At 36.8% G+C, this 13790-nt stretch overlaps 1 protein-coding gene across 2 annotated transcripts in view; it reads left to right on the top strand.

Annotated features, from left to right (window-relative positions):
• Positions 1 to 13790, top strand: part of ipo11 (importin 11) — a 131905-nt gene that overhangs the window by 5596 nt on the left and 112519 nt on the right. For both annotated transcript variants that reach the window (XM_042762477.1, XM_042762476.1), the window contains exons 3-5: positions 6150 to 6250; positions 6614 to 6686; positions 8570 to 8773. In XM_042762477.1, the coding sequence (XP_042618411.1) occupies positions 6150 to 6250; positions 6614 to 6686; positions 8570 to 8773 (378 nt within the window). The remainder of the gene's footprint in view (positions 1 to 6149; positions 6251 to 6613; positions 6687 to 8569; positions 8774 to 13790) is intronic.

The raw sequence follows: 13790 nt of genomic DNA, 5'->3' as shown, positions 1-13790 counted from the left end.
TTTTTACTTCTGTGATGCATTTCAGCTGGGGCTGGTGACATGTCAAAAAACATATTGTACAAGTGATTTTATATAAAGCAAATCAACTTTGCACATTGGTATGGATTTCAGCTGATGTTCTGTTGCAGGTTTGTGTAAAATAGCTTATCTGGTAAGATTTTTTTTTCTTTTTTTAATTCAGGTTTTACATAATGTGAAGCTGTTTTGTACTGATGCCAGACTTTTGTTTGCCGTTTGTTTGTTTTGACCATACATGTAGATTTGTGTCCGAAATAATAGTTTACATTTAAGGCATTAAATTGTTTATGATTTTGGTCATATTGCCAACCCCTAGAGCTAGACACCACAAGAGCCTGCATAACAATTACTTTCCCCTCAGAGAGACTGAATAATCATCTTGGCTTGAGTACAGACCACCACAGCACAAAAGTCTGATCCATTTCATCCATCTTCTGTTTCTAACCTGCTGCACATTTCCACTGAGGGCAGAACAGTAATGGGGTCATTTCTTATAAAGTGTGACTAATACTACAAAGCATTCCGGAATTAAAAAAAATAAAATAAAAGCCATTAATATCTACTTAGGTTTGTTGTTTTCTTGCCAAAATGATGTCACTTCTTGAAGTATGATGTCATTAGTGAACTCTATGTCGTTGCTTAAAGCCAGGGGACATTACAAATATTAATATCATAAAAGAATATGGTTACATTTTACTGCCATGGTCCCACAATGGACGTTACCACAAAAGCCCAAATGACGGCACACTTCAGCTTTGTACACCGAAACAGGATCTGGGACCATTCTTTCCTCCTTTATTACTAGCAGCGAACTATGTTAATGCTAACATTAGTGGTGTGCCTTTATGCTAGTATTTCCTGTCACTCAGGATTTGCTCAGAGATGAAGACTGCCATCTAGTGGTCGGGATATAAATTCAAAACGAAACAACTGCCATGAATCTTGTATGATTATTTTTTTTTTTTACATATCGATATTCAGTTTTTGAGAATCGATACAGTATCACCAAACAAAATATCACGATTCTATACTTTTATTGATATTTTTTTTTCAGTTTTTTTTGGGTATTATTGTGGTTTTAATTGATATGGCAGTATTCGATATTTTCGAGCAGACGGAACTTGCTGCTTTGGCAAGGGGCGGGGCAGTACTGAAACACAGTCTAAGCTGTTCTCCAATCACAACGCACTGGGACAGCTAACCGATCACAACACATTTCGTTTTTCGGAAGGCGGGCCTTCATCAAAGCAGGAACTAATCAAGCTGTTTGTGCCAGGCTGGGGAGAAAGGTATTTTAATAATGTAAATTATGTTAAAAAGTAAATAGGACCCCTTTAAATAACATGAACAAACAATGAACAATACAATTATTACTGTATTTATTAATCTTTGTTAATGTTAGTTAATGAAAATGCAGTCGTTTACTGTTAGTTCATGTTAACTCACAGTGCATTAACTAATGTTAACAAGCACAACTTTTGATTTTAATAATGCATTAGTAAATGTTGAAATTAACAGTAAGATTAATAAATGGTGTAGAAGTATTGTTCATTCTCAGTTCATGTTAACTAAAGTAGTTAACTAATGTTAAGTAATGATCCTTATTGTAAAGTGTTACCAAGAATATTAAAGTCTAGTGAAATATTTTTAATGATCATTTTTTAAAGTGAAAAATTATTTTAGTTAAATTTTTTTTTGTTTTATTACAGTAAAGAATAAATCATGAGTAATTCAACATTTCTTAATAAATTCACAGGTTTTAGTGTTGAAAAGTCCAAATTCCCCTTAATTTTTACTTTATTTTGAAAATAAATGTATCAATATGATTTCCATCTTTAAAAGTAATTTAATATTTTATCCTAATTATGCTTGAAGACACATGATGGGCACATGAAAACGTGCCCCATAGTAGAAATGACCCTTGTGGTCTCTTGGCCGTGGGACCGTGACACTGAGGGAGATTTAGTTGGAGGCTGCTCCACCTGAGCTATGGGCTGACATCCTCACCAGATGGCCATTAGCTGTCATGACTCATTTTGCATTTCATGCCAGGCCACTGTTTTATTTATGAGCACTTTTAATACAAAATAAAAAAAAGAAATATTAAGCTTTTTAAACCAATGAAGTATGCAGCAGTTCTTAAGGGATGTCAGGAGTGATGACGAACCAAACAACACTGGTCTAAGTGGTCCAGGAGGGCATTGATTTTGCATGCTGAATCCAAATCATTTTCATAATCATATGCAATTTATTTTTTTCGTCCTCTGCACTGGCACATGGGCTAATTTATTTGAAATGTGAAATTTATATTTTACACTTCATACTGGTTGCAGATGAATTAGTCTTGCTCTTTGAGCTGCGCAGAGGTTAAATGCTTCTGAACGCAGGGCGTATAATTCTGTTACATGACATGGTTTATCTCCTTACAAACACCCCGAGTTCTTGTTTTCATCTTTAGAGGTGAGCTTTTCCAGTTTTATGTAAATGTATCTGGCCACCTTTCAGATGCTGAACAGAGGCAGATGGGGAGGACATTTGAACCACTTTGTTGTGTTTACAGTGGAGACTGTGCTGTCCCGGGGCATGATATGTTTTGGTTTGAGCTTGAGTTTTCATTGGCACGAGGAGCAGAAGGCTGATTAAGGACTAGGGTCAGTACCAGTTAATACAATTTCACCACTCTTGATGCTGTTAAATAAAACAAATATAAGAAGGCATTAAAATATTTGTGAAATAACGTTAGTGGTGAGTTTTGTTGTTCACATTAAGAGCTGTAACATGCATTTAAAAAATATATAGGGTGAAGTTTCATTGCATGCTTACTATAAATTAAAACATATAGCTAGCTCTCATCACCGAATTGAGTCGCTTCTCTGTACTACACATACAGTTCAAAGTCTGGTATCTTTACTGAAGTATCACTTTGTAGAATCACTTTCTGTCCCCCTTCCGCAATGCTTGATCACAAAATCTAGCATGTGATTTCTATGTTGAGTTAGTAGGTTAAGCTTCTGGAACACAAAGGAAAATGCTTAATTTGAACTATAATGATCTGTAGGGCTGGGAGATAAAACGATAACGATAATTATTGTGATTTAAATTTCCTTGATAAAACGATAACGAGTTTGATAAATGTCCGATATAATGTTTATGGGCCAAAAGCAGAATGAAACGGCGTTACTCATTTGCACCAGGCCACATGAAGCATTTATCTGCTCGACTCAGTTCAAACGGCAGCGCAGCACGAGCTCACTAGAGCAGATGCGTTTACTCGCTGATAATCTCGCTCAAGCGACTAACTGCACTGTGGTATTGTGGCAGAAATGCGTGATATTCATATAGAATTTTATTATATATTTTTTTTTAATGTAGACATGTATTAAATGAGTAATGGAATATAATTACAGTGTTTTGTGTTTAAGCTATAGCTTTTGTGCATTTATACTAAATGTATTAGACTATTGTTTTTCAATACAAATACCTAGAAACCATATAGATACATTTTTACCATGGTATTGAGGTGCTGTATGTGTGGTTTTAACTGTGGCTATTATCATGATCTAAATGTATGCTACTATGGAAGACCAGTGGTTAATTTGAATAAAACTCAAACAGTCAGAACAATTCAATTTCACCATATAAAATTGAGGTTGTTACAATTTTTACAGATGTTACCGTTTTTGTAATGAACATAAATTTACATCTGCATCCTGGATTCCTAACTCAAGCTACTACTACGGTCAACTCAATCTGCCGTCAAATGTGCATTCCTAATTGATAACAAATGTAATATTATTAATATTGCAGCCTTCACTGTAAACTGTGTTGAAGATACACGTCATCAAATCAGACCTGTTTTTAATGATTTGAAATTAAGAAATCATTTTTTCTGTTAAGACGTTTATTTTAAGGTAAATACTGGAAAAGTGTAAAGAATTCAAAAACGTGAATTGTTTGTCATGTTATGTTAAAACCACAATTAATGGTCTGCCTTCTACAAGTTTCACTCAGGAGCAAAAATCTGCCTATAAAATTGAAAGAAATAAAGATATGAAATTTATTGTGATAATTATTGATATCGACTGATATGAAAAATTTTATCATAAGTTTTTTGGACACATCTCCCAGCCTTAATTTTCAATATTATGTGCTATATAATGCTATATAAAAAACATTAATTTGGTGATTTAAGAATAAATGGGCTGTAAAATGATATTTTTTTGTCTTTTCTAATTTGGTACTTAATTACCCATAAAAATGGTCCACACGCATTGATTATTAGGCTTTCTCAGAGATTTTTAAATTAAGGGTGCACAAATCTGTGAGTGAGAGTGCAGATTAAGAAAAAGTGGGCACAGTTTATCATACTTTTAAAAAAAAAAAAAATATTTTACTCTGCCTACTCGGCCTTAGGGCAGCTCTGTACTTTTGACATCCTTATTCAGAACAAAGAAAAATCTTCAGGATTTGCAGAAATGCCAGTTTCTGCTCTTGTGGTTGTGTATGACTAAATCTCCTCTTGTTCTTTCAAAGGATGAGGTGTCTCTGGACCCTGAGGCCTGGCCTGTCCAACCCCTCTTGTCCCCTGAGGGGACTCAGCCGCGTCTGTGTTGTCATACAGCACTGGCTGTGGTGGTGTAGATGTCCTCTCAAATCCTTTAAGCCTTGGCACTTGGCACAGTCTCCTTCGTTATTGAGGTTTAGCATGAAATAGGATTGCAAAGGAATGGAACACAATTCTACGTATCAGCAGAGTTTTTTCCTTTGATGATTTCTGCAGGCATCAACTTTTGACTGTAGCGCTATAAGAATGGCTGTCACGTCCCATCAGCCTCTCGTATCTGTTTGTATTTGAGCCAACCTGCTGTCACCCAAAGAAATCAGCCTGATTTTTATGGACTCGCGTTTAGCTCATTCGTCTACCCAAATGGTGCTTTCGCTGACCTGGAGGTGAATTACACGGAGGCTGCGAGTCAGGTTTTTTTTTTTTTTTTGAGTCATGTTTACTTGTCAGCTGTCTATTGATATGATATTCACCCATCACATTTAGAAAGCAATAAGTGTCCGTTTGCATAACAGAGCTGGTTATTGCGCCTTCATTGCTATTGTTTTAACAAAGATTTCTTCCTCTTGGTTATCCTTGGTAATTTATTACCCAATGCTCATCATCTTGTGTAGGAAATGGGTCTCTGTGTGGACTCTTATCTGGCAGAGTGGAATGAGCCCTGGTCTCTGAGCAGCCGGGTGTGGGGTTTGGGGGTTTGGTGGCCCTGCGTCAGAGCTGCTCCCTCTTGAACGCAGCTGCTACTACATATTTATCAATGAGCATTAGCTTTCCTTGGCCTGCTCCTCGCTCCCCGTGCTCTTATTCCGGACAATGCATGCTGGATTAAACCTCGAAACTCACTCCTCTGTAGAATAGACCTTTAATTATTCAGTGTTGGACCTTTGCCTCGCTAACCTAACTTGCTTCACCTCACCTCAGGAATTGCATAAATCCTCTTTTTTGCACATTGTTGCATATTTTTAAAGGTGATGTAAGTAAGTTCTGGCACTAGTGGTGTCAAATTGAAGTGCAAAAAATGACTTTGATTTAAAAAGAAACAAAATAAAAAAAACCCATCAGACACTCCCCTTCATCCGCCTAATTTTGACCCATACAATGTATTTTTGGCTATTGCTATAAATATACCCCAGTGACTTAAGACGGTCCAGGGTCACATACATTTCTTGAATACTAAATTAAGAATGATTTCTGAAGGATTATGTGACACTGAAGACTGGAGTAATGATGCTGAAAATTCAGCTTTACCATCACAGGAATAAATTGCATTTTAATGTATATTACAATAGAAAACAGTTATTTTGTTTTTTTTTTTTTTTTTTTTTTTTTTACAAAATTGCTGTTTCTTAATTTTTTATCAAATAAATGCAGCCTTGGTGAGCATTTTTTACATAAAAAAAAAAAAGTCAAATATATTACCGACCCCAAACTTAATGCAGTTCATATGGTGGCTTGTTACTATTTATAGAACAAAGTATGACAATTCAACTTTTCACTTCACCCCAAAGTTTGATTGTTTTTGGGTTTATAGGTTCATTTCTCACTCTTTCTCTTTGGTCTTGTTCAGAGCATCTTCAATAATCACTTGCTGGACGTCAATGTGAGATGGCTAGCTGTCCTTTATTTCAAGAACGGTATTGATCGCTACTGGAGAAGAGTTGCACCCCAGTAAGTACATCTGATTCTTCAGTGCCATTTCTAGACTTTTCTATCAAGGTTGTTGCTTTAACTCTGAGATGAATGTGATGTTCGTTTCAGAGATGTCTTCATCGCCCACATAGAACCATTATCACTTTTATGTCAAAGCACACCAGCAAAATCTCAGTCTAATGACTAATAACATCCCATTAAGAAAATCACTGGCTAATGTGAAATTACATGGAGTTTTGTTTTGTTACAGTGATTTCTGCGTTATTATCGTAACTAAATTAGTGTCAGCTGGAACTGCAGTGATTAAAATCTAGGTTCCATTCAAAATGTTTCATTTGAAATGTATTTTTTATTTTCTGTATTTCTCTCTCTCTTCTCAAGTGCTCTCTCAGAAGAAGAAAAGTCATCTCTCCGTGCAGGGCTTATCACAAATTTTAACGAGCCGGTCAACCAGGTTAGTGTGCACATACGGTTCTACACCCATATACACACACACGAAGAAGAAAAGTCATATATACGTTATGGGCTTGTGTGAAATTACGGTTCTACACCCATATACACACACACACATGAAGAGAAATGTAGTTCATTCCCTGACCATAAGCTCTACCTGCTCTGTTTATGATGAGTCTTTAGTTGGTATGTTTTTTTTCTTTGATTCTAGTGAAAGATCAATGTGCCTGGAGTCAAAAAGCACTTAAAGTCTGTGCTGTAATGTGTTGTTGAGCAATCCTGGAGACATTGATTTTTTTGGGGGGCACTTTTATACAGTGCATTAATTTGATCCTTGGGTTTGAATAAAACCTGAATCATTATAAGAAAATCCATTATAATAAAGAGGTGTGACGGCCATGGATTTGAATCAACATCTTCTGCTCTTATAATAGCAATGGGTGTTTCAATTTTAGATGCAAATTTAACTAGTAACTCTGGTATAATTGATAAGCTAAGTTAAGTGGAACTTAATATTTTGATTATTGGTTGACGTTGAGTTTGAGGGAATGTGGAGGACGATAACACAAGCAATTATATTGACAAGTTAAAGCATATCTTTTGAACATCCATTTATCATATATTTTTCTCATTTGTTACAGCATTTTTCAGTTCATTTGTTTCTGTGTTCTGCAGGGTTTTTGGATGGGTTGGTATTACACACTACTGGTGTATTATTGACTAATGACTGTGCTCAATTCTTGTTGTGGAGTAACGTCACAGGCACATGAAAATTAATTGTAGGCTTAAATGTGCTTTCTTATTATAGACCATGGCTGACACTGCACAAATAGCTAGAGACTTGCATACATTAGTGAATGAAGTAGATGTAGTGCACAAACACTGCCCTGTTATTTCCATATTGGATGCAGAAGTGGAAAAACAATGTGAAAATACAAAGGGAAATTAAAAATAAAATACAGAAATAAACTGAAGGATTTTGCAACAATTGTAATAATATTAATATATTATAAATATTTATTCATGTATTTATTTGGTAGCTTAACTGGAAGAGTGTGCTGCTAGCAACACCAAGGTCACGGCAAGTTCAGTTCTCAGGAAATGCATATAATAGTGAAATGCATAGGCTACATGATATGCACTGGAAGTTGCTTTGAATAAAAGTGTATTCTAAATGCATAAATGTAAATGAGAAAACCACTAATTATTCCTATTATTACGAAACAGATCACTTGAATGGAATTTTGGTCTAATTTGCAATTATAATCTTAGTTAGAACATTGGTTTGTAATTTGCATTGAGTGTTAAATTGCTTTGCCAAAAAACTGAACAAAACAAAATGCACACACAAAAAATTGTGTGCATCACATACACACACACACAGTTGTTCCATAGATTGTGATTTTATATATATGTGTATATATATGTTTGTGTATGTATGTACAGTATGCGTGTGTTTATATGCTTGTATATAATGTTTTACTAAGTGTATGATGCATGGCTGTAACAACAATTTAGGATAGTGTGTAATGGATATGGTTGTTTTATCTCCCTCAGTACTTAATATATGGTTGCATGTAAAAAATGGTGTAAAGTATAATATGCTACATTAGGAGTCTACAAGCACACTGTCAAAGAGAATTAATTGCTGTAATTGCTGTTTTAATGGTGGTAACACTTCTGCATTTATGGATATTGGATTAATTAATTTAATTGAAATGGTTAATTAAAATCTCATAACCATTTAAGATGTGTTTGAAAGGGCTAAATGCCCACAGGAAGTGATGACTGTTACTTCAGTAGTCATTCATTTCACGTTTAAATGAATATTGATGTATCTGCTGCTGGATGTTTGCTGCTTGAAATGTAGCTTTTGTATTGCAGATCGCCACACAGATAGCAGTGTTGATCGCTAAAGTGGCACGCCTGGACTGTCCTCGGCAGTGGCCCGAGCTGATCCCTATTCTGCTGGAGTCTGTGAAAGTTCAGGACAGCCTTCAGCAGCACAGAGCCCTGCTCACCTTCTACCACGTCACCAAGACTCTGGCTTCCAAACGCCTTGCCACTGATAGGAGACTCTTTCAGGATGTGAGTAGAGCTATTCTTTCTAGTTGACTCTTGAGTTTATGGACATTGGTTTTCTTGAGGTAAATGTTATATTACATGTCATATTTTTTTGTAAGTGGTTTTATTGAACATTTTTCTGTGGTTGAAACACTGAGCAGTTGCATGAGGTGATGAAAGGTAAGGCATTTAAAACACTGGGTTGTTGTGTTTGTTGGTTGGAGGTTTGGAATTTAAAAGTTAGAAATCTGTATTGTTAATCCAGCACAAGCGTCCACACAGCTAACATGTTTACCTGTTGAAGCTTATATATGTTGAGCGCATGTAGTCACTGACATGGTTAAAATGCACCATTGGAGAAACGCTAATAAGATTTTACATTCGGCCCCCCAAAACCATTTCAGCTCAAAACCGAAAATTAGAGAGCAGCTCTCATGGACTGTAATTCATAATTGTTTTCTACTCTACTAGCATGTGGCTCTAGGAGGCACTGTTCAGCTGTGCACACGCACACCCTCTGCCCCAGTTCACTGAGCGTCCCAAGAGATGTATGAACACTCCCGTGTGAAATATCAGCAGATGTTTTGACTTGGAACTGCATCACATTTCCCCCTCCTCTTCATTTCACTGACGTTCTGACTTGCCGCTAGAACTGCAGAGATAAGACACCTGTACCTTCCCATGTTGCAACAAGACTCGTAATTTTGACAAGTGATTTATCACCAGCATTTATTCATGTTAATGCAGGTCCTTTCTTCTCCACTAAGGAATAATTTTCATTTAACCTCTGAAAACTCTTTTCTCAGCTTCTCAATGTGAAGAGCTTAGAACAGTGATTCCCAACCAGGAAACCATTTAACATTTTCTTTGTTAAACCTGTAAAACATAAATCAAAACTTAGTGATAATATTTTTTAAATGAAAGCCAATTAAGGCTTACTTGAGAATCTTTCTGCATGAGTTCCTCCTGAACTCTTGAAAGCTCATGTTCCTCATTAAAGAAATAATAATAAAAAAAAAACTACTTGGGAAGTCTGTTTTTCTTCTATATTATCTGTAGTTTAAAGTCATTTATGTAATATTGATCACTTTATTATAATAAATAATAATACTGAATAATATCCAAAATAAAGAAAGTGTTTCAGTGTTGATGAATGGGTGTTATTGGTGTGGTTTTGGGGGTATTTGAAAACACTAACTTAACACACTTAACAGCAAATAATAATAATAATTCTATTTTTTACAAACCTAATCTCAATTTACAAAGAATAAAATGAATGCAGAAAGCTCTGCAGCAACATTACATAAATATTTAACTGTGCTTTCAGTTCACCCAAAAAATTTAAATAAAAGGCTATTTTGAGAAATGTCTCGAATGTGTTTTTGACCATATAAATTAAAGTCAATTGTAATTGTTTGGCTTTGTTACCAAAATTCTTCAAAATATTTACTTTTATATTCTACAGAAGAAAGTAAGTCATACAGGTTTGAAATATCACAAGGGTGAGTGAATGTTGACAGAACTTTTATTTTTTTGGTTGAACTGTCCCCCTTTAAGGCTGATATTTGACGTGCTTTAAAGACATCCAAAGGACAGGTTACTTTTTATAAAAAGCACTGGCCAGGCTCACTGTAATAAAACAAGATTAATGACTACTGGGTGTGGGCAGGCTAACAAGACTGAATTGAGTGTCCATGTGGGAACTATAGTCATCAGCCATAGTAATAAACAGATCTGATTTTATTGTGTTGGCATAAGGCTCCACTGGCGTCACATTAGCCTTGAGGATTTCAGAGAGGAAATCTGTGACTCACTAATTCAGAGCAGAAGTGCGCTTCAGCACATCAGTGGAGCAACAGTATGTGGGATTTATGAATGCACCACAAGTTCATTTTGAATTCATGACATGATTCATCTAAAGGTGCAACAAACACACAAGCTCCTCTTATCCAGGTGCTTATCACATTGGATTTTCTGTGATTGTTGGTGATCAGTATGTTGCATGCGCAGGTATAATATGGTCTCAAAAAATGGAACATTTGACTTCAGAGTTGACTTTAAATACCAATTATAGATTTGTGATCAAAGTCTTTGTCTATAAAGAGAAATATTTTCTCTGAATATCATGACAATGTTTAGATAAAAAGAGTATTTTGTGCACTCTACCCCCAACCCCCCTCCCCCTGGTTTTCCACAGCAGTGTTTTAACATGATGACAGTAGCTGTTTTAATAGCCAGAGGTTTAAAGACATTGATGTTCAGACCACGCAACCAGCATGCAACCTCTGTTTTTAAAAATGCTTGTCTCTGTCTTATTGAGTGAGCATTTACAGAAAGAAAACATGTCTAAAATTGTACATTTTGAAGCTGACAGCAGTTGATATAATTGGTCTCTGAGTGCAAGGATCATTTTAAAAGCCTAAACAGTAACAATGAAAAAGTAAAAAGTAGTGCAATGGAAAGTAATATATTTTCTTAGTTACATTAAATAAATGTTTTTTTTTTTTTTTTTTTTTTTTTGCATCTGCTACATCTACATGGAGCAGGCTGGCTGTACAATTAAATAGTATATTTTTCATTAATCTGCAATACACTGAACAGCCACAACATTAAAACTACTGACAGGTGAAGTGATTAATTGATTGTATCATAACAGTGGCACCTGTCAAGAGGTGGAATATATTAGGCAACAAGTAAACAGTCAGGTCTTGAATTTCATGTGGTGGAAGCAGGAAAAATGGTTGAAAAAGGGCTAAATAGTGATGGCGATTTGGGTCAGAGCATTTCCTAAACAGCAGGTCTTGTGGGGTGTTTCCAGTATGCAGTGGTTAGTACCTAGAAAAGTGGTTCAAGGAAGGTCAGGTGGCCCAAGGCTCACTGATTTATGTGGAGAGCAAAGGCTAGACCATCTGGTTGGATCCCACAGAAGAGCTGCTGTAGCTCGAATGGCTGAAAAACTTAATGCTGTTCATGATGGAAAGATGTCAGAACACACAGTGCATTGCAGTTTGCCTACGTATGGGAAAAAGACAGGCCAGTCGGATTGAAGTGGTGTTATGCTCAGGGCAGTGTTCTGCTGGGAAACCTTAAGTCCTGCTCAGGGCAGTGTTCTGCTTTTGACACGTTCCACCTTCCTGGAGATTGTTGCACACCATGTACCATGTACACTCCTTAATGGCAGTGGTCTATTTCAACAGGATTATGCACCATCTTATATCAAATAACTTCTCATTAGAGATTTGGACTTGTAACCAGAAGGTCGCAGGTTCGAGTCTCGGTGCTGGCAGGAGTTGTAGGTGGGAGGGAGTGAATGAACAGCGCTCTCTTCCTCCCTCAATACCCAGGGCTGAAGTGCCCTTGAGCAAGGCACTGAACCCCCAGTTGCTCCCCGGGCGCTGGATATAGCTGCCCACTGCTCCGGGTGTGTGTTCACGGTGTGTTCACTTCTCACTGCTGTGTGTGTGCACTTGGATGGGTTAAATGCAGAGCACCAATTTCGAGTATGGGTCACCATACTTGACAAATGTCACGACTTTCACTTTCACCCTGCCACACTGCCAAAATTGTTCAGGAATGGCTTGGTGGACATGGCACAGACCATGTCTTGCATTAAAGTGAGTAAAAACTGTATTGTCTGGTGAGTTTTTGGTTTTGTACTTGATGTGAATAGGCCTTAAAAGTGAGTGTGTTTTAAAGTAGTTTACAGGTGCAGTTATATCATGTGGCATGTTCATTATGCTTCCCATCTGGTAAGAGATATGTCATAGTCAAGCCCAGAGCGCTTATCTGTACGCATTGTGGGTCCTGAACCCCTCAGCATCATATTCAGTATTCAACAAGCATTCACTTGCTTTTGGAGGTTCCTGGAGCTCAGTAAAATTCTCCAGTGGTTGTATTGTAATGAGACATGCCAGGTGCTTTGCTGTTGATAACTCCCAAGTCTAGAGGCCCAATACACCTCAAAGCTCCTGAACTGATATTTCTTATTTAGGCTAGGCAGCGAACACCTGCCATAGGCATATTTAATTGTGTGCGCATGTGACAGTCTTCATCTGGAGGTGGGGATTGTATGTAAACCACAGCTGCATACTGTATTCCTCAATATTTAGCAACATGGGAGCAAAGTTGCTTGTAATCTTTCTTCGAGCTAATGAAACGGCACAGAACAAGCGTCTTCTGTTAAACAGTGATACGAGCCACTGTGTATTGTGAGGAATTAGCACAATTTTTTCCCCACCTGTCTTCGTTGAAAAGTTTCTTCAAATTGTTTCAAAAGGTTTTAGGTAGTTTTGAGTCACTTTGAGGATTTATTTGCTAATAAACCTTAAGAAGTGAAATCTGTCTCTTTGCTGTAAAGATACACGTAGTGAGAAGATGATTTTGAAAAATGGCACGTGCATTATTTTCCCCCTTCAACTTCTTTTCCAGACATTTTTCTAGAATGTTTTCTGTCTTGCGTTGTAAATTAGTCTGCATTTATTGAGTGCTAGAGTGAATTCACAATCTAGGAGAAGAATAGATTAAATAAATCTTCATCAGTGGGAGATATCGGACTAACCTTGAGCACTGTGGAGCTGGGATGAGAGCTTTAATGACAGTGCTATAATAGCCTCACTTTCAGTATTTCATGTCAAACAAAGCATTGACGTGCAGAGGCCGAAAGTGCTTTATCAGGCACTTCACATGACTTGGGCCCTGTTTTACAGCTGGTATTAAGAAACATCTCAGGCAAGGAGGTCTGTAATACCTTGAGAAAAACATCCGTTTCACATTCATCTCAGCACCAGCACATCTATATTGTCATGTGAATGATATTGCTGTTAACAAAATTGTTACATATCATTTGAAAACTTGCAACCTCAAAATTCATCCTGTGAAAACCATTTTGAAATCGAACATTGCGTCACCATGGAAATGGTGCTTTCAAATCTTTTGGCAGTCTCCTTCCCCTTAGTGGGTGGAGTCAGGTGTCATATGTAGACATTTGTGACAGAAAAATTCAGTGGCGTTTTGATGGCACCCGGTGGCTGTTTGTGGTATA

This window comes from Cyprinus carpio, chromosome A8, assembly GCF_018340385.1.
Source record: "Cyprinus carpio isolate SPL01 chromosome A8, ASM1834038v1, whole genome shotgun sequence".
Taxonomy (NCBI): Eukaryota; Metazoa; Chordata; class Actinopteri; order Cypriniformes; family Cyprinidae; genus Cyprinus; species Cyprinus carpio.
The sequence above is the reverse complement of the archived record's forward strand: the minus strand, read 5'-3'. Positions and strand labels throughout refer to the sequence as shown.